Raw genomic sequence first — 27,245 nt, forward strand, 5'->3', positions numbered from 1 at the left:
ACAACATTGTCAAAATTATCCCTGTTCACACGGATCTGTGAAAACGACTAAAAATGCTGTATTATTCATGCCAGGCCAGTAGATGGCGATGTCACTTTGGGAGATGATACGGAGACAATAACGGTATCATTTTTCAAAAACTTGCTGTTTTGGGCCGTTTACACGGCACCATAACACGTTTTATGCATTTTGGCTGTTCAATCATGTGACAACAACAATGTTTTGTTGGCCTGAAAATGCAAACTTTTGAAAACGGGTTTCAAAGAGCAAGTTTTTGAAAATGATACTGTTATCATCTCCGTATAAAATACAAAAAGGTGAATTTGTAAAAACGGTGACGTCATGTGCACGTGTATTACACATTCAGTCTATAGGTGTGTAGTGTTTCTTTACAAAGTGACATCGCCATCTATTGGCTGGCATGATTAATACAGCATTTTAGTCGTTTTCGCCTGTGGGAACGGGGATCGTTTTGACAATAGCTGTGTCCGAAATCACCCCCTATACCCTCAAATAGGGCAATATTTAAAAGATTAGTTTACTTTCAAATAAAATTTTCCTGATAATTTACTCACCCCCTTGTCTGGCTATCACCAGACCAAGCTCAATTTAAAATTGAACATTGGTATGGGGAGTTTGCTATGTATTTCCTACTGCACAAGAGGCGTGATCCACAAGCATTATTCACGCAATTGGATAGTCCTTCAACCAATCAGATCAACGATCCGGGTGACGTATTGGTTTGTAGAATTGATCAGTGGTTTGCAGAAGCAGTAATGGCATCATCAAGCGATTTTTGCAGGTTGTGCAAAAAACATGAAAGTGAGTGGTATTTACACCCACTCGAGAGATTTGTTTGCTAAACTAAAAAAGTCATTTAGCATCGTTGAGAGGTTAAAAGGAATTGGATTGATGGTCATGCGAGAGCAGAGCCATAGAAAGAGCTCTGTACCTGCCAATAGCGAGCAAGGTGGATAAGCCAGTCTGTGATTGGTTCCCGCAAAAGTGTAACAGATGCAGCAGAAATGAATGTACGGGTTTCCAGACTGAGTTGCCGGGCGAAATCAAATCGCCGGCAGATCAGGCTGGGTTTACCCAGTCTACTCACCTCCATGTCATCCAAGATGTCCATGTCTTTCTTTCTTCAGTCGAAAAGAAATGAAGGTTTTTGATGAAAACATTCCAGGATTTTTCTCCTTATAGTGGACTTCAACGGCCTCCAAACGGTTGAAGGTCAAAATTACAGTTTCAGTGCAGCTTCAAAGGGCTTTAAATGATACCAGACGAGGAATAAGGGTCTTATCTAGAGAAATGATCAGTCATTTTCGAAAAAAAAATACAACTGTATATGCTTTATAAACACAAATGATCGCATTGCACATGCTTCCGCCAAAACCGCACTTTCATAGTCTTCAAAAAGTTTACGCTGTATGTCCTACGCCTTCCCTATTTAACTTACAGAACGAACGCGGTGCCAGTTCTGTTTTTTCCGTAAGTTGAATAGGGAAGGCATGGGACAAACAGTGTAAGCATTTTGAAAAATACGGAAAGCGGAAGCGCGTACAAGGCGATCATTTGTGTTTATAAAGCATATACATTTGTATTTTTTTTGTTTTTTTTTTTAGAAAATGACAGATCGTTTTGCTAGACTGTTTGGAGGCCATTGATTTAAGGAGAATAATCCTGGAATTTTTTCATCAAAAACCATAATTTATTTTCGAGAAATTAAAGAAAGAAATACATGAACATCTTGGATGACATGGGGGTGAGTAAATTATCAGGAAAAATTTTATTTAAAGTGAACTAATCCTTTAAGGGGACAGCCATTTGTGGTGGCGTCCGAAACCATAGTGAACTTTATCGAGTGCACTCATTCAATCCCATAATGCACTACAATAACGAATGTACAACCGATGTACACTCAACAGCTAGAGAATACCCATAATGCACTGCAAGAGTTGCATCACACACCGAATGAACTCCCGCATCTGAATAGAAGATGGCGCCCACGGTTGAATCATCCATCCACACACTTCCCAATGTGGCTGCAGCGTAATGTCATACATGCTAAGTTTCAAATGATTATTATACAGCAAGCACAAATCATTCAAAAGCTTCAGCCCTTCCAGCACTCTCAATGTCTGAATTCACTCGTTTTATTCACTCCTCCAAGTGGACTATATTAGTGGACTAATGTAGGGAGTAGGGAATAGTGAATGAGGTAGGGGGCGATTTCAGACACAGCAAATGTCGTCTGTATGTGACAAAAAAAAAACGCAAAGGGAAAACCTTTATATATATTAGTTGGAATAAAATGCACATTAACTGAAATAAAATAAAAACTAACTTTATTTACTTTATTTCAGCTATAGTTTTCCGTAAACATACCCTTGAACTTTAAAACCCGTTTTCAAAAGTTTGTTTTCAGGCCCCCGTTGTCGTGTAAATGAACGGCCACAGGGCATATGAAGTTTTGTTTTTTTTTTGTTGAAAACTGTGTCGTGTAAACGGCCTGTTAGTTAACAACAATGACCCTGTGCTGGACACGAGGCGTTGGCGTATCCGAGTATCGTGGCTTCTTTGAGCCGACACGTGTGGTTCATCATTCCACAGCTGTAGAGCTGGTGCACATCCAGACGCGGTCGAGGGGGGCCAGAAACAGTGGAAGAAAGAAAGAGAGAGAGAGAGTTAAAATAGAAAACACAAGGCTTTCTTATTTCTGCTTGAGGAACGAAGGCCCCATCTGAAAGTAATCAGGAGTTTCTCAACAGCCCTCGCTTTATATAAGCCCTTCATGTGCTCGAGTCTGTACAAATGTCTCATGAATACACATGAAATATCCACTGTGCAGTTTTCCTCTGTTTTTAATTATTTATACAGCAATACCTTATAAAGAGGAGGTTCTGCAGACATAAATTGTTTTTGGATGATTGAACTTTTGACTTTCAGCAATATTTTGAACTTCAAACTTTAAAAATACAGCAGTATGACAATATATCCTGAATGATAAGTGACAAAATTAGATTTTAAATGTACACTCTAAAAAATGCTGAGTTAAAAACAACCCACATTGGGTTGAAAATGGAAAAAATTGGGTTGTTTTAACCCAGTGGTTGGGTTAAATGTTTGCCCAACCTGCTGGGTAGTTTTATTTAATCCAATAATTGTTTAAAATTGACTGTATTGCTTGCTTATTGGATTAGTTCACTTTCAAATTAAAATTTCCTGATAATTTACTCACCCCCATGTCATCCAAGATGTTCATGTCTTTCTTTCTTCAGTCAAAAAGAAATTAAAGTTTTTGATGTAAACATTCCAGGATTTTTCTCCTTATAGTGGACTTCAATGGGCACCAAACGGTTGAAGGTCAAAATTACAGTTTCCTGCTAAGTGTTTTACTGCCCTCCACAGGTCAAAGTTTGAACTAATTGTTATATACTTGCACTAGCATATTGTACATGACAATTTAATTCAATCTTTGACCTGTGGAGGGCAGTAATACAATTAGCAGTGTCTACACTGCTGAAATTCAAATAGAGAAGAAGAAGAAGAGAGCCAGTTCAAGATGATCATTTATGGTTAAAATGTATAAAAAAAGGAGAATAATCCTGGAATGTTTTCATCAAAAAACATAATTTATTTTCAAGAAATTAAAGAAAGAAAGACATGAACATCTTAGATGACATGGGGGTGAGTAAATTATCAGGAAAATTTTAATTTGATGTGAACTAATCCTTTAAAATGAACCCAACATATGTTGGAAATTAACATTTATTAATAAGTTTAATAAATAATAATTAAACAATAAACATTTATTAAATTGTTTATTAATAAATGTTCACCTTTTGATTATTATTGTTGCCTCTGGTAATTATGTGTCTGATTTTTAATTTCCAACATATTTGGGGTTCATTTTAAACCAGCCATAGTCATTTTAAACAATAGTTGAGTTAAATAACACGGCCAGCAGTTTGGGCAAACATTTAACCCAACCACTGGGTTAAAACAACCCAATCACGGGGTTTGTCCAATTTCAAACCAACTTGGGTTGTTTTTAACCCAGCATTTTTAGTGTATCATTTTCACCAAATAAAAGACAATTTTTAGACCTTTAATTTTGGATTTTGCTTAATATTACTATTAGTTTTCCAATCTAATTATTATTTAAGTTTTTTTTTTTTTTTACAATACACAACATTGTTTTTTGTTGGTAAAAACATTTTAAAAGTCCAATAATGACATATTATTCATAATTTGCCTATGTATGCATATGTAATAAATATATGAATTATGCATGATTTGCTTATTTAAACATTTTAATGTATAAACACACAATACAAAAGCATTATTTTGCATACTATTAGGTGTACATACGTTTCATTTTGTTAAAAGGATTTTTTTTTTTTTTTAGCTCATTGACCAGAAGAGACACTTAAAGTAGTTTGACATTGAACAGTGGCCAGTTATGATAGTAAAGCGCAGTGTAGGTGGGTCATGTCCTCTGTCTGAAGGGTGACTTTCATGGTGCCGAGTGAGTGTCCTGCTAACCTCTGACTGAACACTGGGATCGAGCTTGCCCCCTTGTGGCTCAGCATGGTATTTAACCCCTACACTCACCACAATAATGCAAGACTGGCTTTACACTTGTGAGGAAGTAGAAGGAAGCTGAAACAAGCTATCCAAATATCATCAGAGGGCCACTGCTGGTGGGGATCACAGAAAGATAATGTGTCGTAAATCATCACATCAACATTAGTGCAATAGGGATACGTGCAGCTCTGGGGACAGGAATTTGTTAGTGTAACTGTAAATGAACTTTGTTACTAAAACTGTGATATTTTACGCTTTTAGAGATTGTTTTAAGCTTTTTAGACTGTTGTATAACAATACATGTAGTAAGGTATATTAAATGTTATTTATTTAGCTTTTTACAAGCAGAAATCTTGAATTTTTATTTATTTTGTTAAAAAAAAATGTATTGGGTTTAATCGTATGCAGAAAATATGCAGATCTTATTCCACCAAAAAAATCAAATTAATAAAATGTATTATATTTTGCATAAAGAAAATGAAGCTTATATCTGACGAAAAAAAAAAAAAAACTAATTCTCATTACTGTAAAACACTAATACAAAAGCTATACCTTGTATAAATGTATAATGTAGGCCTATATGTAATTTTTCACATAATAATGAAATTATTTTTTGCACTATAGTAATAAATGTAAAATATTCATTTTTAGGGTGAAATATTATCTCAACCTTTTCTTGATAGATTTTGTGAGGTTCACTATTTAAATTAAACAAAAATATAGCATTTTTATGTACTGTACCCATTTACTTTATTTACTCATGTTCTTAATTTTGTTTATTTATTTATAAGACAGTTTTGTGAGATTCACCTATTTATATATTATATTTTAATATAATATAATTTTTGTCTTGTTGTACACAATATATATATATATATATATATATATATATATATATATATATATATATATATTAGAAAGTTTTTTTTATAATTCACCCATTTAAATATATTTTTAATACATTTTAATATATTTTTGTCTTGTTTTACACAAAACATAATGTATTTATTTTTAGAAATGTTTTGTGAGATTCACCCATTTATATATTATATTTTAATATAATTTTTGTCTTGTTGTACACAATATATATATATATATATATATATATATATATATATATATATATATATATATATATATATATATATATATATATATTAGAAAGTTTTTTTTTATAATTCACCCATTTAAATATATTTTTAATACATTTTAATATATTTTTGTCTTGTTTTACACAAAACATAATGTATTTATTTTTAGAAATGTTTTGTGAGATTCACCCATTTATATATTACATTTTAATATATTTTTGTCTTGTTTTACACAAAATATATTTATTTATTTTTAGAAAGGTTTTGTAAGCTTCACCCATTTATATATTATATTTTAATATAATTTCTGTCTTGTTGTACACAAAACAATGTATTTATTAATTTTTAGGAAGGTTTTGTGAAATATACCATTTACATTAAAAAAAAAAAATCTTGTTTTACACAAAACATAGTATTTATTCATTCATTCATAAGAAGAATTTGTTGCCATGTGTGTTCAGGACCATCTCTTCTAGAAATCATTGTATCTGGACACCCATCAAACCTCACCTACACAAATTTCAGCTCATCAGCACATCATCGTCTCCTGGAAAAGTGTCACTTTCTGTCCTCCTTCATAACCTCTTTCTTTGACCCCTTCACGTCCTCTCTCTTTCTGTTTCTCTTCGTCCTCTGCCTGCACTTTTCCTCACACTTGTCATTTTCATCCTTTTCACTGCGCCTGTCTCTTCCTGTCCTCCCCCGACATCACCCGTCACTAAACAGCCTATCCTGGACGCACACTGGGGGATTCTGCCACAGGTGGGTATATGACGGGGCGCTTCACTGCATGGCACTGCCTGCGTCTCTGATCCCCTGCAGTGTAATGCCAGCTCACGCTCATCTGCCCAATTACCATCAGCACTCAATGAGCACTAATTACAAAGTGCCGTTATATGTCAGTCAGTGTGTAGCGCTGCTAAGTCGACATTCAGACTTTAATGTTTTTTTTGTTTTTTTGGGAGAATAAAAAACTAACTTAGTCTTTCAAATCATCCAATGGCACATGCAAAAGTTCAACCAGCAGATTTGGGTGAAAGCCTAGATTTGGTTCAGCTAAACATTTCTTCATCTGACTAATCAAATCGTCTAATTGAATTAATTCTCCACACTAATCAAAGTCTTCGTTCATGAGGATTTTATGAGAATAATTTTCTGATTTAATATCAAAATAGCAACATGGGTTACACAGGTTTTTACTTTATAGCATTGTTCTGTGGATTGGTGTGTGCAATAAACAGTGCTTGACAAGCTAATTTTGATGTATCTGTTACAAATGTATAGTACTATTCTAAAGTTTGGTGTCAGTACGATTTTTTTTTGAAAGAAATTAATACTTTTATTCAGCAAGGGTACATGAAATTGATCAAAAGTGACAGTAACGACATTTAGGCCTGGTTTCACAGACAGGGCTTAGATTAAGCTAAGATTAGGCCTTAGTTCAATTAGGACATTTAAGTAGCTTTTATAAACATGCCTTAGAAAACACACTACTGGTGTGCATCTTTAGACAAAACAAGGGCACTGACATATTTTAAAACATGTCAGTGCAAGCTGCTTTCAGTTAAAACAGCTCAAACATGTATTTTAGTCTGACACTAGGTTACTATGGAAGCTTGTTTCCACCACTAAATAAATAAAGGTAATTGCGACTTTTTAATCTCACAATCTCTCAATTGAGTTATAAAGTCAGAATTGCATGATATAAAGTCAGAATTGTGAGTTATAAAGTCAGAATTGCATGATATAAAGTCAGAATTGTGAGTTATAAAGTCAGAATTGCATGATATAAAGTCAGAATTGTGAGTTATAAAGTCAGAATTGAGAGACATAAAGTCAGAATTGCATTATATAAAGTCAGAATTGTGAGTTATAAAGTCAGAATTGCATTATATAAAGTCAGAATTGTGAGTTATAAAGTCAGAATTGCATGATAAAGTCAGAATTGTGAGTTATAAAGTCAGAATTGTGAGTTATAAAGTCAGAATTGTGAGTTATAAAGTCAGAATTGCGAGATATAAAGTCAGAATTGCGAGATATAAAGTCAGAATTGAGAGATATAAAGTCAGAATTGAGTTATAAAGTCAGAATTGAGTTATAAAGTCAGAATTGCGAGATATAAAGTCAGAACTGTGAGTTATAAAGTCAGAATTGCATGATATAAAGTCAGAATTGTGAGTTATAAAGTCAGAATTGCATGATATAAAGTCAGAATTGTGAGTTATAAAGTCAGAATTGCATGATATAAAGTCAGAATTGTGAGTTATAAAGTCAGAATTGCATGATAAAGTCAGAATTGTGAGTTATAAAGTCAGAATTGAGAGACATAAAGTCAGAATTGCATTATATAAAGTCAGAATTGTGAGTTATAAAGTCAGAATTGCATGATAAAGTCAGAATTGTGAGTTATAAAGTCAGAATTGTGAGTTATAAAGTCAGAATTGCGAGATATAAAGTCAGAATTGCGAGATATAAAGTCAGAATTGCATTATATAAAGTCAGAATTGTGAGTTATAAAGTCAGAATTGAGATATAAAGTCAGAATTGCATGATATAAAGTCAGAATTGTGAGTTATAAAGTCAGAATTGCATTATATAAAGTCAGAATTGTGAGTTATAAAGTCAGAATTGCATGATATAAAGTCAGAATTGTGAGTTATAAAGTCAGAATTGTGAGTTATAAAGTCAGAATTGTGAGTTATAAAGTCAGAATTGTGAGATATAAAGTCAGAATTGTGAGTTATAAAGTCAGAATTGAGTTATAAAGTCAGAATTGAGATATAAAGTCAGAATTGCATAGTATAAAGTAAGAATTGAGTTATAAAGTCAGAATTGCATGATATAAAGTCAGAATTGTGAGTTATAAAGTCAGAATTGTGAGTTATAAAGTCAGAATTGCATGATATAAAGTAAGAATTGAGTTATAGTCAGAACTGCATGATATAAAGTCAGAATTGTGAGTTATAAAGTCAGAATTGCATGATATAAAGTCAGAATTGTGAGTTATAAAGTCAGAATTGAGAGATATAAAGTCAGAATTGTGAGTTATAAAGTCAGAACTGCATGATATAAAGTCAGAATTGTGAGTTATAAAGTCAGAATTGCATGATATAAAGTCAGAATTGTGAGTTATAAAGTCAGAATTGAGAGATATAAAGTCAGAATTGAGAGATATAAAGTCAGAATTGTGAGTTATAAAGTCAGAATTGAGAGATATAAAGTCAGAATTGTGAGTTATAAAGTCAGAACTGCATGATATAAAGTCAGAATTGTGAGTTATAAAGTCAGAATTGCATGATATAAAGTCAGAATTGTGAGTTATAAAGTCAGAATTGAGAGATATAAAGTCAGAATTGAGAGATATAAAGTCAGAATTGTGAGTTATAAAGTCAGAATTGAGAGATATAAAGTCAGAATTGTGAGTTATAAAGTCAGAACTGCATGATATAAAGTCAGAATTGTGAGTTATAAAGTCAGAATTGCATGATATAAAGTCAGAATTGTGAGTTATAAAGTCAGAATTGTGAGTTATAAAGTCAGAATTGCATGATATAAAGTCAGAATTGTGAGTTATAAAGTCAGAATTGAGAGATATAAAGTCAGAATTGTGAGTTATAAAGTCAGAACTGCATGATATAAAGTCAGAATTGTGAGTTATAAAGTCAGAATTGCATGATATAAAGTCAGAATTGTGAGTTATAAAGTCAGAATTGAGAGATATAAAGTCAGAATTGAGAGATATAAAGTCAGAATTGTGAGTTATAAAGTCAGAATTGCATGATATAAAGTCAGAATTGTGAGTTATAAAGTCAGAATTGAGAGATATAAAGTCAGAATTGAGAGATATAAAGTCAGAATTGTGAGTTATAAAGTCAGAATTGAGAGATATAAAGTCAGAATTGTGAGTTATAAAGTCAGAATTGAGAGATATAAAGTCAGAATTGTGAGTTATAAAGTCAGAATTGAGAGATATAAAGTCAGAATTGTGAGTTATAAAGTCAGAATTGAGAGATATAAAGTCAGAATTGTGAGTTATAAAGTCAGAATTGAGAGATATAAAGTCAGAATTGTGAGTTATAAAGTCAGAATTGAGAGATATAAAGTCAGAATTGTGAGTTATAAAGTCAGAATTGCATGATATAAAGTCAGAATTGTGAGTTATAAAGTCAGAATTGAGAGATATAAAGTCAGAATTGCATGATATAAAGTCAGAATTGTGAGTTATAAAGCCAGAATTGAGAGATATAAAGTCAGAATTGAGAGATATAAAGTCAGAATTGTGAGTTATAAAGTCAGAATTGAGAGATATAAAGTCAGAATTGCATGATATAAAGTCAGAATTGTGAGTTATAAAGTCAGAATTGAGAGATATAAAGTCAGAATTGAGAGATATAAAGTCAGAATTGTGTGATATAAAGTTCCAATTCTGACTTTTTCTCAGAATTGTCACGCAATTGTGAGTTCATAGAATTGCGAAATATAAACAATTGCATCTTATAAAGTCAGAATTGTGTGATATAAACTAGCAATTGCTGTTTATAAATTTGACTTTTTTTTCACAGAATTCTGACTTTATGGTCTGGTTTCACAGACAGGGCTTAGATTAAGCCAGGATTAAGTCTAGTTCAATTAGGGAAATTAAGTTTTGCCTTAGAAAAAAAACATTACTGGTGTGCATCTTTAGACAAATCAATGGCTCTGACACATTTTAAGATATGTCAGGGCATGTTGTTTTCAGTTAAAACAGCTCAACATACATTTTAGTCTAGGACTAGCTTTAACTTTGTCTGTGTAACGGGGGGAATAACTCACAATTCTAACTTTATATCTCAAAATTAATTTTATATCTTGCAATTTTGACTTTTTATCTCGCAATTCTGACTTTATAACTTGCAATTCTGAAAAAAAAGTCGCAATTATCTTTTTTTATTATTATTATTTCATGGCAAAAACAAGCTTCCATGGGTTACAACTAATGTTACAAAAGATTTTTATTTCAAATAAATGTTGCTCTTGTGAACTTCCTATTCATCAAAGAATGCCGAAAAAAAATGTTTGCACAAAAATATGAAGCAGCAAAGCAACTGTTTTCAGCACTGATAATAATTAGAAATGTTTCTTGAGCATCAAATCATCATATTAGAGTGATTTCTGAAGGATCATGTGACTCTGAAGACTGGAGTAATGATGCTGAAAATTCAGCTTTACCATCACATAAATTAATTACATTTTAAAATATATTACAATAGAGAACAGCTATTTTACATTGTAATAATATTTCACACTATTACTGTTATCAGTCTATTTTGATCAAATAAATGCGAGCATAAGAGACTTCTTTCAAAAAAATCTTACTGACCCCAAAACTTTTGAATAGTAGAGACAATGTGTAATCTGACGCTACTGAAAATGATCCAGTGGGGAACCGGTTTAATGCTGTACTGTTGTGTATCTGGCTGTTAATAAATCAGCCAACAAAACACTGAAATTACATATACTAGAGGACGAAAATGCCACAAAACAAGTTGTGCAAATTAGACAAGACCTAAAGACAGTACCTTCTGAACAGTCTGTACTTCTGCAACTCATGATTTTATTTGCGTCAGATTAAATATATATGTATCAGTGAATTAAAATTGACTTCAATAAAGATCCCACAGTCTTAAAATTAAAAGATCTGAAAGGTTTTTGGCAGTGATGCCATAGAAGGAGCATTTTGGGTACCCCAACCAACCTTTCAGTGAACAGTTCTTAAAGAACCATCTTTTCTTAGTGTGAAGAACATTTAAACAATCTAAAGAACCCTTTTCCCAGTGCAGTGGAAAGGCTTTATGGATGTTAAAGGTTCTTCTTGGAACCGTGGATTCCGATAAAGAACGTCTCGGTTACGTATGTAACCCTCGTTCCCTGAAGGAGGGAACGGAGACGTACGTCAGTAGTGACCGACGAATTGGGATATCGCTTAGAGAGCCCTATCATCTTCGTGTAAACTAAAACAAGCCAATGGAATTGGCGTGCGATATTTGCATAATGCGCACCGCCCCCGACAGGTGTATATAAATAGGAAGCAGATGCAATCGCACTCTGTTTTTCGCTGAGGAGACAACTGGTGTCCGCACTACAGCGAGGGTACAGAAACTGTGGCGACGGGACGTACGTCTCCGTTCCCTCCTTCAGGGAACGAGGGTTACATACGTAACCGAGACGTTCCCTTTCAGTCGGTCACGTTCGACGTACGTCAGTAGTGACCGACGAATTGGGATCCCAACTAAAGCGCCACAGTTACGAAACCCCTTCCAGTGCCCAGCACAAGCTCAGCCGCCCATAGCACCGGCTGGCGGTGAAGGGGGCGAGCTTACACCGAGAGAGTCTACTGCTGTCTAACCACTACCCACTAAGTAAACTAGACACACTGGGGAAAGCGAACCCGAAGGGACGCTGCGGAGACCACTACCTACCCAATGGGGGAGGAGTTTACGTGGGAATACACATATGGACTGGCCCGGGGGGCAGTACGCATATGGAGTCCCTGGGATGGCTCCACCTGGTTAGGGGGAGACTCATCTGACAGGTGACAGCAGAGCTGGCTCTGCTAAGGGAAAGACACGGACTCGGCCCGTAGGGAGTTTTAAACCGTGGAAAATACACATATGGGACCGCTCACGTAGAGGGGTCACGACATATGGGCCCCAGCCAACAGACAGCGTCAGCGACGGATGTAGGCCTGGCATCAGACCCTCCGCAATGTCCGAGCCGAAGGGGGAGGCGGAGGAACTCGACAGGGTTCGCCAAGCGGGGAACGCGACTGGAGTGAAAGTATGCACGTATCCGGCCAGAGGCGGGAATGGCATTGCAAGCCGACACTTAGAGTGGGTACAACACGTCTACCGACTAGTGGATGCGAGTACACGCGAGGATACCGGCTCTACACGTAGGCTATAAAACCTAGCGAACGTGTTTGGTGTCGCCCAGCCCGCAGCTCTACAGATATCTGTCAGCGAGGCGCCATGAGCCAGCGCCCAGGAAGAGGCCACCCCTCTGGTGGAGTGGGCTCTCAACCCGAGCGGGCAAGGCACGCCCTGGGATTCGTACGCCAAGGCGATGGCATCCACTATCCAGTGGGCCATCCTCTGCTTGGAGACAGCCTTTCCCTTCTGCTGGCCTCCGTAACAGATGAAGAGCTGATCTGAGGTCCTGAAGCTTCGCGTTCTGTCCACGTAAACGCGCAGAGCGCGGACGGGACAGAGCAAAGCTAGGGCTGGGTCTGCCTCCTCCGAGGGCAGCGCTTGCAGGTTCACTACCTGATCTCTGAAGGGAGTGGTAGGAACCTTGGGCACGTATCCAGGCCGGGGTCTCAGGATGACGTGAGAAGCACCGGGCCCGAATTCTAGGCACGTTTCGTCGACCGAAAATGCATGCAGATCCCCTACCCTCTTCAGGGAAGCCAATGCAACCAGAAGAACCGTCTTAAGAGACATTAGTTTCAGGTCGACTGATTGCAAAGGTTCAAAGGGATGACCCCGGAGAGCTGTGAGAACCAGGGTCAAATCCCAAGAGGGTACGGAGGAAGGGCGAGGAGGGTTCAGTCTCCTGGCCCCCCTCAGGAATCTGACGATCAGATCGTGTTTCCCCAGGGACTTACCCTCAACTGCATGGTGATGTGCGGCAATGGCGGCAACATAGACCTTGAGGGTGGAGGGAGACAGCCTTCGCTCCAACCCATCTTGCAGAAAGGAAAGCACGGATCCGACCGAACATGATCGGGGGTCCTCTCGGCGAGAGGCGCACCATTCGACGAACAGGTTCCACTTCAGCGCGTAGAGATTCCTAGTAGAAGGAGCTCTAGCGGAAGTGATGGTGTCTACGACCGCTTGCGGGAGATCACTCAGAACCTCCGCATCCCGTCCAGGGACCACACGTGGAGGTTCCACAGATCGGGAGGCGGGTGCCACAGGGTGCCCCGTCTCTGAGTCAGGGTGTCCTTCCTCAGAGGAATCGGCCAGGGAGGTGCTGTCACGAGGAGAATGAGGTCTGAGAACCAGGTCCGAGTGGGCCAGTACGGAGCCACTAACAGAACCTGCTCCCCGTCCTCCCTGACCTTGCACATGAATAGTGCGAGAAGGCTCACTGGGGGAAGCGCATGTTTGCGCAGACCCGGGGGCCAGCTGTGTGCCAGGGCATCCGTGCCGAGCGTGCCGCCGGTCAGGGAATAAAACCACTGGCGGAGGGCAGTTTCCGGGGAGGCAAACAGGACTACCTGGGCCTCGCCGAACCGCTGCCAAATCAGCTGGACCGCCTGGGGTGGAGCCGCCACTCGCCCGCAAGTAGATGCTGCCGTGACAGCTCGTCGGCTGCACGGTTGAGCACACCTGAGACACGAGTGGCCCGAAGGGACCTCAGATCCTTCTGACTCCACAACAAGAGATGGCGGGCGAGTTGCAACATGCGACGGAAGCGTAGACCACCTTGACGGTAGGTGTACGCAACGGCCGCAATGCTTAGTGAGCGGACTAGAACGTGCTTGCCTGACAACAGCTCCTTGAAGCGGGCCAGCGCAAGACGAACCGCTAGCAACTCGAGGCAATTGGTATGCCAATGCAGCTGAGGCCCCGTCCAAAGACCTGTCACTGCATGCCCATTGTACGTGGCCCCCCATCCCGTGGCAGAGACATCTGTGGAGACCACAGCGTGCCTGGACACTCGTTCGAGGGGTACTCCGGCCCACAGGAACGAAGGGTCCAACCACCGGATAAGGGTGCGACGGCAGCTCGGTGTCACGGGGACACGGAGCGTGCCGCACTGCCACGCCCATCTCGGGACCCGGCCGCGGAGCCAGTGTTGAAGCGGTCTCATATGAAGCAATCCGAGCGGCGTTACCGCGGCTGCAGATGCCATATGCCCCAGGAGCCTCTGAAAATCTTTCAGTGGAGCCGCTGTCCTGCACTTGAGCGAGCTCAGGCAGTTCAACACCGACTGGACGCGCACCTCGGTGAGACGCGCAGTCCGTGCGACCGAGTCTAGCTCGAGACCGAAACAAGAGATCCTCTACCCGGGGGCGAGTTTGCTCTTGTCCCAGTTGACCTGAAGACCCAACCGGTTGGGAGCTACAACCACGTCGGGTAAGACTTTGTACTGACATGCCCGACCCTCGAACGCAGACCGACCTAGGAAGGGTCTGCGTCGAGGCAGAATCGAGACATGAAAGTATGCGTCCTTCAGGTCTATTGCTGCAAACCAATCCTGGGGACGGTCCAGGACTGGCCGTAGCCCACCGCCCTTTTACGGTACAATGAAGTAGGGGCTGTAAAACCCCGACTTCATATCGGCTGGAGGGACCGGCTTGATTGTACCCTTCGCCAGGAGGACAGCAATCTCCACCCGGAGAACAGGAGCACTGTCCAACGACACCCGAGTGAAGTGGACAGCCCTGAAGACCGGGGGACGCCGGGCGAACTGAATCGCATAGCCGAGTCTGATAGTACGAATGAGCCAACTGGACAGGCTGGGGAGCGTGCTCCACGCTTCCAGACACTGAGCCAGCAGGACCAAAGGCACCACAGACGCACCGGGGGTGGGGCAGCAAGGCAGAGAGGGACCCGACCCGGACGGCTTGGGGGCGGCCCGGAGTGGGGTCAGACTCTGCGAGGCAGCAGTGTGCATGGGAGACCGCGCACGGGACGCGGTCTGCACCATCACACTGCCACCTGCTGGCGAATGGGGAGGGAGCTGACAGCAGCGAGGCGGAGCCTGGCACACTGGCAGACACCCCCTGTTGTGACCTGGAGTTTGAGGAAACTGCTCCTCTTGTGGCAAAGTGGGTACCGCTGGACTCCGGAGAGCCAGCGGCGGTAGATGGACAGCCGCCACAAAATCCCCCCCGGCCCTCCTCCGGGGGTGGGAGAGCAGATGAAATACTCTCCCAAAGGGCAGGAACCTTCCGCTCCAGGTCGCCCGTCTCAGGGCCGAGTTTTCCCTGACCGCTTGCCACCTGGCTGGCAGAGACGGGCTGGGCACCACGTCCGCGCCCGGCACCCTGCTGTTTGGCTGGTGTAGGCTGCTGCTTTGCCAACTTAGCAGGGGCGGAGGAAGACGCAGGCGGGCGCCCTCGGCGACGAGCGGGCTGAGGCTGAGCCACGGGCGGCTGGGTGGAGGCAGCAGCGGACCGCCGTGGCATGACATGTCTGATAGCCTCAGCCTGCTTCTGTGCAGCGGAGGACTGTTGGGCACAGCTCTCCACCGCGTCGCCGAAAAGGCCGACCGGAGACACGGGGGAATCCAGGAACCGATGTTTGTCGGTCTCCCTCATGTCTGCCAAGGTCAGCCAGAGGTGGCGTTGCTGGGCTACCAGAGTAGACATCGCCTGGCCAACAGAACGCGCTGTCACCTTCGTTGCCCGGAGGGCAAGGTCAGTGGCAGCGCGCAGCTCCCCAAGCAGCTGTTGGTCAGGACCTTCCTGGGGCATCTGCGACAGCGCTTTTGCCTGATAGACCTGCAAAAGGGCCACCGCGTGCAGGGCAGAGGCAGCCTGCCCACAGGCACTGTAAGCTTTCTCAGTCAGACCGGCTGAGAATTCACAGGCCTGGGACGGGAGACGCGGCTCACCGCGCCAGCCAGCGGCCGTTGGACACAACTGCGTCGCAACAGACCGCTCGACTGGCGGGATCTTCGCGTACCCCCTGGCTAGCCCACCGTCCAGGGAGGTGAAGGCGGACGAGGGACCAGGCCCTGTACAAGCCCCAAGCGGAGCTTGCCAAGACCTGGTCACCTCATCGTGTACTCCCGGGAAGAAAGGCATTGGGGCGGGACGCTGGATTTGACCAGCGCGACCCCCCGCCAAGTACCAATCGTCCAACCGAGATGGGCCGGGACAGGGTGGAGGGTTCCACTCAAGCCCGACGCACAAGGCGGCCCGGGAGAGCACAGCCGTAAGCTCGGGATCGGACTCGGGCAACGCTACCGTCCCGGGCGGCAGCGCGTCCGAATCCTCCCCCGAGGACTCAGGCTCACCTTCCGATGCAGCGATCGACATCCGATCCGCCGCCGGCACACCAAAGGTAACGGCTGGACAGTCCGTAGAGGGCCCAGCGGAAACCAACGGTGGCACGATGGGTTGCGGTGCTGATGAGGCGGCAGGGGCCCGAGGAGCGTTTCCGCTCGGCGGGGAAGCCCTGACCGTAATCCTCCGGTCACCCTTCCTATACAGCGCTGTACCGTCATTCCGGTTCCCGGGGCCGGAAAAAACGGTCGTACGCGGCATAGGAGAGGGGACCCCCGCTTCCTGAGACTTCAGGAAGGAGAGTCTCAACCTCAGCATCGCGATAGTCATGTTCCCGCAATGGGAACATGAACCATCCACAAAAGCTGCTTCAGCGTGCAGAATGCCCAAACACGAGATGCAACGATTGTGCCCATCAGCAGGGACCAGGGAACGACCGCACCCATTAACGCACAGACGAAATGACATACTGTCAGGGTTCGTCTGTAAAGCTCTTTTAGAAGGGGAAGTCAACTCACTCGTGCTGAAGCACCCAGGGAGCGACGCGATGTGTCAGGTACACCACTCCCTGACACACCGAGGAACCGGCCCAAATCGCTGCCTCACACACACTCTTTTTTGTGTTGCTGTGAAAACAGCAGTTTAGAGCTTATAGCTCGGCTCCTCAGACACTCGCGACCTCGCTGCACGTGCCCTCTTCACCAGCACCAAAGCTCGCTGCAGATCCTCTTCTGAGGCAGTGTTTTAGTAAGAAAAACACACGAAGAAAGGAGTCTTCTAAATAGGACACCAGTGAATGGCTCCGAAGCGAAAGACAGAGTGCGATTGCATCTGCTTCCTATTTATATACACCTGTCGGGGGCGGTGCGCATTATGCAAATATCGCACGCCAATTCCATTGGCTTGTTTTAGTTTACACGAAGATGATAGGGCTCTCTAAGCGATATCCCAATTCGTCGGTCACTACTGACGTACGTCGAACGTGACCGACTGAAAGGGAACCTTTCATTTTGAGAGCGTAGAGTCACATACTGTGTCTGAAGGTTTGATGGTGGCTCTCAAGATCTGTTTAGTATGACTAGGCCCAAACCTACAGCTCCTTGACCTCTGCACTAACTGTAGTGTTGAGAGGCCTTGAGTGATTGTGTTTTCACTGTTCTGGAGTACTTCATAGAAATGACATACTCTGCAATTAATTAAGCTGAAATTAGCTTTGCTTCCTAAAGAACTCTTATTCTGTCCTCACAAAAGAGTGAAACGGCCTTCATTCGGGCTCTTAAATGTGCATTCATTAGATATTTTCTTAGAAAAAAAGATGAAAACAGATGAAAGTGATGGGGGAAAAAAAGTTCCTGAGCATCATTTTCAACTCAAGACTTCATTAATTTGATCATGTTTATTTATTTGTATGATTGTTGTATATGGCAGTTTTTGCTGTTTGACTCATAATGCTGATAGTGACTTTTCATTTTATAGATCATAGTTGAGGTTCATTGATTTTATTAAATATTTTGTTGGCAACTATTAACAATGTTGCTGATCACAAAAACATATGTTCTTTATCATGTAAATGTGTAGTATTAATTTGCATTTCCATATTTAATGAGACCTGATTTGCATAATGCAAATGTTTTGTTTTTTTTTGTGTATTTTTCATCAAAAATGAAATTGCATTTACATACAAGTTTAAAATTACTTGATTAAGCAACACAACTGTTTTCAACATTGATTATATTTTTTTTTTTTCTTGAGCAGCAAACCATCATATTAGAATTATTTGTGAAGGATCATGTCACACTGAAGACTGGAGTAATGATGCTGAAAATTCAGCTTTGATCACAGGAATAAATTAAAACCTTACACATTAGTCAGAGTAGATGGCATGTTTAATTTGATGCTAATGAAAATGAGCCAGTGAGGGAAAGAAGTACAATCTGTCTAATATGTTGTTGACTGACTCAACTCTGTGATTCTGAGTGAAAATCTTAGAAATTAAATTCATTATAAAGCTTGCTAGATATGAAAGTTTTTGATTAAAGGTACAGGGTTCAACAAACACATTCCTACATATAGATTTAGCACACATGCATTTTAAAGACTTTTTTGGGTCCTTAATGATTTTGATTAACTTGCACTGAACAATGCTGCATGGCGCATTCATGACTTAACGCTTGTGGTTTCTGCTGTACACAATGCACACTGACTTTTTCACGAATGTGCACCCACGTGTGATGGTAGTTTACTTTCTGAGGTGTAAGGTCAAAGAGAAACATCCAAAAATGAAAGAAAAAAAGAAAGAAAATGAAACCCAATTACAACATGAATTAAGGTTCCAAGGTTCCAAAAGGGGGTTTTCACAGTGATTTTTGGTTCCCCAAAGAACCTTTCAGTGAAAAGTTAAAAATCTATTAAAAGATTAGTTCACTTCGGAATTAAAATTTCCTGATAATTTACTCAACCCCATGTCATGCAAGATATTTATGTCTTTCTTTCTTCAGTCGAAATGAAAAGAACCTAAGGTTTTTGAGGAAAACATTACAGGATTTTTCTCCATATTGTGGACTTCACTGGGGTACAACGGGTTGAAGATCAAAATTGCATGACCCTACATGATCCCAGACAAGGAATAAGGGTCTTATCTAGCAAATGTATTTAAACTTTTAAACCACAAATGCTCGTCTTGCAAAAACTAGCTCTGCGATGCACCATGCATGACATAGTCACGTTGGAAATGTCACGCATGACGTTGGCGGAAGGACACATCCAGTCTCTACAAAGTGAACGTGCAAAGACTAAGTCAAATTAAGTTGGAGGAGAAAATGAGATGGAGTTTTTCACCCTATACGGTGGTACTTCCATCTACGTCACGCATTACCTCATTAAAAAGTGTATACATTTTTCTTTTTTCTTTTTTTGAAAATAACTGATTGCTTCGCTAGATAAGACCCTTATTCCTTGTCTGGGATTGTGTAGAGCCCTTTGAAGCTGCACTGAAACTGCAATTTGGACCTTCAACGTGTTGTACCCCGGTGAAGTCCACTATATGGAGAAAAATCCTGGAATGTTTTCATCAAAAACCTTAATTTCTTTTCGACTGAAGAAAGACATAAACATGTTGGATGACATGGGGGTGAGCAAATTATCAAAAAATTAAATTCTGAAGTGAACTAATCCTTTAAGAACCTTTTCTGCAACTGAAAGGTTCCATAGATGTTAAAGGTTCTTCATGGAATCATCAATGCCAATAAAGAACCTTTATTCTTAAGTGTGTATGCTTATTATGATTTCTTTTTGCTTTCATTCATGATAGAATTTGAATTGTGGTTCTTGCTTTTGGTCTCAGATTTGTTTTTTTTATTCTAAACTCTATTGTTCTCCAACGCTCTCTCAAACAGATGGAGAAATCACCTCCAAACCCATGGTGCTGTTCCTTGGACCCTGGAGCGTGGGCAAATCCTCCATGGTCAACTACCTGTTGGGTCTTCAGGACACCCCTTACCAGCTGTACACAGGTAAGCTACTGTCTGTGCTTCATGTCAAGTGGTTTTCGCCGATATACTGTTATATTACAAATTTGCATCATCAACATCATCTTGCATTGGTCCAGGTGCTGAGCCCACTACCTCAGAGTTTACCGTCATCATGCATGGCGAGAAGATCCGCACCGTGGAGGGCATCGTCATGGCTGCCGACAGCTCTCGCTCCTTCTCCCCACTGGAGAAGTTTGGCCAGAACTTTTTGGAGAAGCTGGTTGGCATCGAGATGCCCCACAAGCTCCTGGAGAGGGTCACTTTCGTGGACACACCTGGAATCATTGAAAACCGCAAGCAGCAGGAGAGAGGTACGAGTCTTCTCCAGCATCTCCATTGATTCTTGTTATTTCAGGGTTACAGGTCTTTAACTCAAATGTAAGGTCATAAAAATTCTTACATATATTAAAGGGTTAGTTCACCCCAAAATGAAATTGCTGTCATTAATTACTCACCCTCATGTCGTTCCAAACCGGTAAGACTTCCGTTCATCTTCGGAACACAAATTAAGATCTTTTTGATGAAATCTGAGAGCTTTCTGTCCCTCCATTGACAGTCTACACAACCATTTTGAGGCTTCAAAAAGTTCATAAAGAGATCATAAAACTAAACCATATGAATCAAGCAGTTTAGTCCAGTTAAGCAGAAGCTCAGCCTCAACCGAACCTGCTTGAACTGTGAGAACAAACCTTCCAGAAGCTCAAATGTGCTGCGCAACACGAGAATGAACCTCATTGGTTCTTGCACATCAAGAAAACATGCTTGAGCTTTTGTTTACCACAACTGACGTGTGTGTTGATGAATATTTATATGTGAATAAAAGCCTAAATTCTGTTCATCGTATAAAGCGATCAAGTCTCTTCAGAAAATTTGAACTAAACCGCTAAGTTCATATGGATTAGTTTTGTAGCTGGATTAGTTTTGTAGTTTTGTAGTGGTAGTTATGTAGCTGTCAATGGGGGGGACAGAAAGCTCTCAGATTTCATTAAAATGATCTTCATTTGTGTTCCGAAGATGAACAAAAGTCTTATAGGTGGTGAACGACATGAGAGAGTGTAATTAATGACAGAATTCTCATTTTGGGTGAACTAACCCTTTAAGTCCTCAATGAATGTTTTTGTTATTTGTACAAATCTTAAAAACCTGTACAAATTTTGATTTTAAAAACCCTAAAGATACCCTATATTTAGCATTTTAATCTATGAATCAAAATTAATTTTTCAATATTTCTTCTTTCACTTTAAGGTTACCCATTCAATGACGTGTGTCAGTGGTTTATTGATCGCGCGGACCTCATTTTCGTGGTTTTCGATCCCACCAAGCTGGACGTCGGTCTCGAATTGGAGATGCTCTTCCGGCAGCTGAAAGGCCGGGAGTCCCAGATCCGTATCATTCTCAATAAGGCCGACAGCTTGGCGACTCAGGACCTCATGCGTGTCTACGGTGCTCTGTTCTGGAGTCTGGCGCCCCTCATTAACGTAACCGAACCTCCGCGTGTTTACGTCAGCTCTTTCTGGCCCTATGACTACGCACCGGACACCAGCCGTGAGCTCTTCAAACGCGAGGAAATATCCTTGCTGGAAGACCTGAACCAAGTGATCGAGAACCGTCTGGAGAACAAAATCGCCTTCATCCGCCAGCATGGCATCCGCGTTCGCATTCACGCACTCCTGGTGGACCGCTATGTGCAGACCTTCAAGGAAAAGATGAGCTTCTTCAGCGACCCCGAGCTGGTCTTCAAGGAGATCGTGGACGATCCTGACAAGTTCTACATTTTCAAGTCAATCCTGGCCAAAACCAATGTCAGCAAGTTCGACCTGCCAAACCGAGATGCTTACCGCGACTTCTTTGGGATCAACCCGGTGAGCAGCTTCAAGCAGCTGTCCGCCCAGTGCTCCTACATTGGTGGTTGCCTGCTGGAGAAGATCGAGCGTGCCATCACCCAGGAACTGCCTACCCTGCTCGGCAGCATCAACTCCGGCAAGAACCCGACCCTGTCCTCCTGTGAGGCCACCGGTTGCGGGGAAAAGCCCAAGAACCGCTACCGGCGAAACTGAGAGAAGAAAACCAGGCGGGAGGGAGAATGAGGAGGAGGAAGAGAGAAAGAAAGGAGGGACGTGGAGCGAACAAACTGTGGAGGAGCAGTGGAGCTAATCCTGTTCCTGCCACGGGTCCGTTTCGAGTCAATGGAGACGGATATCACAGGACTTTTTTTGCGTGAAGAGGTTGTGTGTGGGGGCGTTTGAGGGCAGGGGACTCTGGGAATTGGGTGGAGGGAGGTTCTTGTGAAGTCTTGAGGCGGAGTTTCTTGTGAATGCGAGGAGAGCGCGCCAAAATAACTCTCCTCTCTTTCCGCACTACTTTTATAAACTGTCTGCAGTTTTGGAGGGAAAATGTGTACTCATGGAAAAAAAGCAAATGGCTGACACACTTAAAAAAATGTAAAAAATAGCAAAAATAAAATAACCTGAGACTGAAAATGGGTATCAGCTGCTTGAATGTGAACCACAAAGCAACAGTGATGAAACAAGAAAATTGTCATTCTGATTATTTTAGTCAGTTCCCTGGTCATGCATTTTTTTCACTGTCTTTTGGGTTGATTTGCTCACCTTTTATAGGTTAGTGACCATGGATGATTGTTTCTCTCTCCTGAGATATTGATAAGCTACTAGCATTTTTACATTGCATGTAATGATACAGAGGGGTTTGGTTTCTCTCACATTTCCACTTATCCACTTTGTATACCACAATAAAAACCAATCTATTTAAAATTCCACAACTAATAGCCAGGTCTTATGTAACGGTTGGGGTTTTGTGTGGAAACATTCACATTGATCTAGATATCTAGATAGACATTACCTCAGAAAGCTGCATTTTTATAAGCTTTAAGCTTTTTTGAATGATGTATGGCAGTCAACAGTGCAGTTCTGTGGGAGAGACACAACTGCAATAAAGTGTTATTAACCAAGCAGTCTGTTTTTTTTGGGTTGTAATGGTTAATAGACACTGACCTCTCAAAGACATGGGACTATCCCTGTTAAATATCAAGGTCATTTTTTCCACCTCCAAAAATAGATACGAGATGAACCCTGGTGTCACTACTGTCAGGGACTTGACCGAAGGTAAGTGCTGAAAGATGTTCACATTGGCTGTTTCTTGTTTTCTGAGACAGGTGGGAGATCGTGGGAGGTCGTCATAAATGCAGCAAGCCCAATGAAACATGCAGAGGATGTGTACATTGCTCAATCCCATGAGCATTATTTTATTCTAACAGGTGGTTTGTTTCAGAGGGGGCGAAATAGGCCTAAGTGATGTATAAGTTTGACCCTAAAGGTGCGGTCATGTTACATCAATAGTGTAGCGATTTATGGAGCACTGCTCACACATAAGTCACTTTTAAAGCAGTTCTGTTGGTCAGCGCGGCGAATTTGAGTGACCGATTTGACTTTTCCGCCCTCACGCAAAACTTCCCGCTTCCTATTTAAATGACTGTAATTCGCCCGCAAAATTTTGCAAAACAACGTACATTAAGTGTCAATCTACAGCTCGCAATACTTCCTGCAACGTTTGTGAAACACTTACCTCAGCAAATGCGTAGTAATGCCCTGCACCAACCACCATAACATCATAGCAACTTTTTCATGGGCATACGCCCCTTCACATGTTGTTTAGATTATGTAATCTGTTCTCAAATATCTAAAAACTACTGAAGTACAGTCTTTTCAACACTTCTTATTAGCCGTGAGTGAGTGTCCATATTATGTGTTGAAGTTACAGTAGTCGTCCACTAGAGTGAGCACAGAATGTGAAGAGGTATTGCATCACATTAACGTGAGAACGAAAGCAAAAAAAAAACAAACAAACAAAAAAAAAACAGCAGAAATGGCACTCCCATGTAATGGAGGTGGAGATTATTGTGCAAACACTTATTAGCAACATAAAGTGAATAAAATGTTAAAAAGAGTTCAAACATTATGTTTATGGCAGTTTATGTTCACATAAACACAACAGCTGAAAATGAACAAGCTGAGAAGACTGACATTGTGATTAAAACTTCAACCACGATGCGGTGGAGAGATTCTATAATTATGTATCTAAATTAACCCTGTTTATAACATTTCTGGTGTTTTTCCCCACCAAATTTGATAACCATTTTGGCCAAGTGGCAGTGTTTGGCTAGTTAGCATGGTCTCTAGTTAGCCCCTGCAGCAAGATGCCTTTAACTATGCTAACAAGCTGTCCATTATAGACCTCATTAGTTTGTGAAGGTCAGGAAATTTATATTGTTAAAAAAATCTCCAAATAGCAATTTAGACATTGTTTTACAGTGTTGTTATGCAGCCTTTCTAGAATAAATTACTGATAAATGAACACATTCATGTAATGGTTAATGTTAAAGGATTAGTTCACTTCAGAATTAAAATAATTTAATTAATAATTTGTCATCCAAGATGTTAATGTCTTTCTTTCTTCAGTCGAAAAGAAAAGATAGTATTTTGTAAATTGTATTTGATAGGGTTGATGAAAATGGCTTTGTATTTTGTATCAAAATACTTTAGTGTTTTGTATGTTTGTAGTTTTAAAATAATGTAAAATACTTTGTAAGAAGATGACATCATAAAAATGCTGCCTCTGGTGCTTACTCAATAGTTTGCCCAGACTTGTTGAGTTCAGAACAGATGTTAAGTTTTGGTGTTCATTTTAGCAGCCTAGGCTAAATAGTTTACCAATTTAAATGTGAAAAATGTTCTAGAAAACTATTATACTGAGCAGCAGCCCCCTATATTTATGATTAACAAACAAATGATTAATTAGTTAGAAACTAGTTGCTATGAATACAGGTGCCACCAGCTGTCTTCTTATGAATGACTTGTTTGTCATTGAGTCAGTGTTGCTGATGCAAAGTAGGCCCTTTGTTACCAAAAACCAAGCAACTAAATTATGATACAATTATGTAGTCATTCGCAAACTGTTAAACATTAAACTATTGGTTACGTTAAAACTAACCTTCATTTGGGAGATCACAGGGATATGTGAATATGTGATCTGTTAAAGCCACAATATGTACATTTTTGCCACTAGAGGTCGCTTATTCAATAGCTTATCCTTGATTTTGTGGAATCATGGGATGTGTTGTTTTCACGTCTACAGCCAGTGGAAAAGAATCGGGACAGGACTCGGTCAGAAATCATGTTTATCGATGAGATTATTAATGTTTATGTAGTATGAAGCAGAGCAGGGCGAGTGATGTTAGAGCTGAACGAGCTGAATGAGAGACGAGCGCTACACGAGCAGTGAAACTTTTATTATGCCACATTTGTCACTTCTGCTTTTTCGGTCAAGCGTATGTGGTGTAAAGCAGCGCTGTTTTATCATATTAGATGCATTTGTGTGTTGAAAGTTGTTATAAAGCTACTCTGAGTTCGCATGGCTGCTGCTATGAGATACTTGTTGCACACTGCAGTAAGTTAGATCAATATTAGTCATGGTAAAACATGTTCCTGGTTAAAAGAGCTTATTTCTAGAACATGATTACGTAATGTGTGGTGCATCGCAGAGCAGTGTAAGACAAGCATTTTTTTTAGAAAATGACCTATCATTTCACTAGATAAGACACTTATTCCTAGTCTGGGATCGTGTAGAACCATTTGAAGCTGCACTGACACTGCAGTTTGGACCTTCAACCCTTTGGTAACTGTAGTCCACTATAAAAATCCTGGAATGTTTTAATTTCTTTTCAACCGAAGAAAGAAAGACATGAACATCTTAGATGACATAGGGGTGAGTAAATTATCAGGAAATGTGAACTAATCCTTTAATGAAGGTTACTAATATGGCACTAATAACAAAAACAACAGCTTTAGATGTCTATATCTGTAGCTCAAACAGTAGAGAATGGTGCTAGCAAGGTCATGGGAATGGCATGTAAATCACTTTGGCTGAAAGCATCTACCAAATGCATAAATGAAGATTTGAAAATGAAGTAGTTTTTCACAATCCTGCATCATTCCTGTAGCTCAAACAGTAGCACATGGTAGTAGCCAAGGTCATGGATTTGATTCCCAGGGAATGCGAAGGATGATCTTGAATGCGCTGTAAAATGCTTTGGAAAAAAGCGTCTACCAAATGAATAAAAATATATCCACTGCAACTCACTTTCAGCTTCATTTTGATATGAAACACACACTTTACAGCACCACATCAATTCCTGATGGATAATATCAAGTGCCATCCTGCATGAATATTCTGTTTCACTCTGAAATATGTCACATTTCTGAAATAAATTGGGTTGATGATGCCTTTCATGTTGATTTTAATGAACCGATTTTGACCAAGAACATTTTCTCATTGTATTCCTGTATCTATGTTATTCTGTTTAATGCATTAAATAGAGAGACATACTGTAACAGATCATTTTGCAGCACTGTTCGAAAACAAATGTGCAATATGGCCATCACATTCAATAACAGAATGAAGCCAGCGTCCCCTCGCCAAACGTTATTAATCTTAATGAGTTGATAATGGGGTCTGCGCGCCTGTGTGAGGACACAGTCCAGTGATCACATATTTCAAAACAGACAGTGCTATATTCCCCCCAGAGCAAGGGAAGCCCCCACAACATTAGGACCGCCTCTGAAAGCGTGTGAAGTCACACTCACACATACACACATTTCAGATCGCAGACTGAAGTTTGCCTTGCACTCAGATGTGATTGGAGAACAGGTCTGGAAGCTGCATTGCAGCAGCTCGGGGTCGGTCGTGACTCCAACTCAAAGGGAGGTGTGCAAGTGCACTGTAACGGGGGACTGTGTAATATGTTCAAAGGGAATGATGTTTCTCAAGATTTCAATCATTGTGAATGAATCTCAGTAACTGAAAGATAGAAACAGACATTTTATTGGGGGAATCTCACATTTCTCACATTTGGGTGACATTTCTCCCCATAATCAAAATAAAACAAATGATATTTTGGTAAATTAAGTCTATTTTCTATTTTTATATATATATATGGGGCAATGACAGGTCAGTTTTTTTTGT

General features: G+C 40.9%; 1 protein-coding gene across 2 annotated transcripts in view; it reads left to right on the forward strand.

Moving 5' to 3' along the window:
• srl (sarcalumenin) overlaps nt 1-23,170 on the forward strand; it is a 41,724-nt gene extending 18,554 nt beyond the window's left edge. Inside the window, exons 4-7 of one of the 2 annotated variants that reach the window (XM_067371486.1) lie at nt 6,408-6,443; nt 20,073-20,189; nt 20,285-20,518; nt 21,453-23,170. In XM_067371486.1, coding sequence (XP_067227587.1) covers nt 6,408-6,443; nt 20,073-20,189; nt 20,285-20,518; nt 21,453-22,264 — 1,199 coding nt within the window. In that variant the 3' untranslated portion in view covers nt 22,265-23,170. The remainder of the gene's footprint in view (nt 1-6,407; nt 6,444-20,072; nt 20,190-20,284; nt 20,519-21,452) is intronic. The other variant, XM_067371495.1, reaches the window with a different exon arrangement.
• The last annotated feature ends 4,075 nt before the right edge of the window (nt 23,171-27,245 follow it).

The sequence above is a fragment of the Chanodichthys erythropterus genome, chromosome 3 (genome assembly GCF_024489055.1).
Source record: "Chanodichthys erythropterus isolate Z2021 chromosome 3, ASM2448905v1, whole genome shotgun sequence".
Lineage (NCBI taxonomy): Eukaryota > Metazoa > Chordata > Actinopteri > Cypriniformes > Xenocyprididae > Chanodichthys > Chanodichthys erythropterus.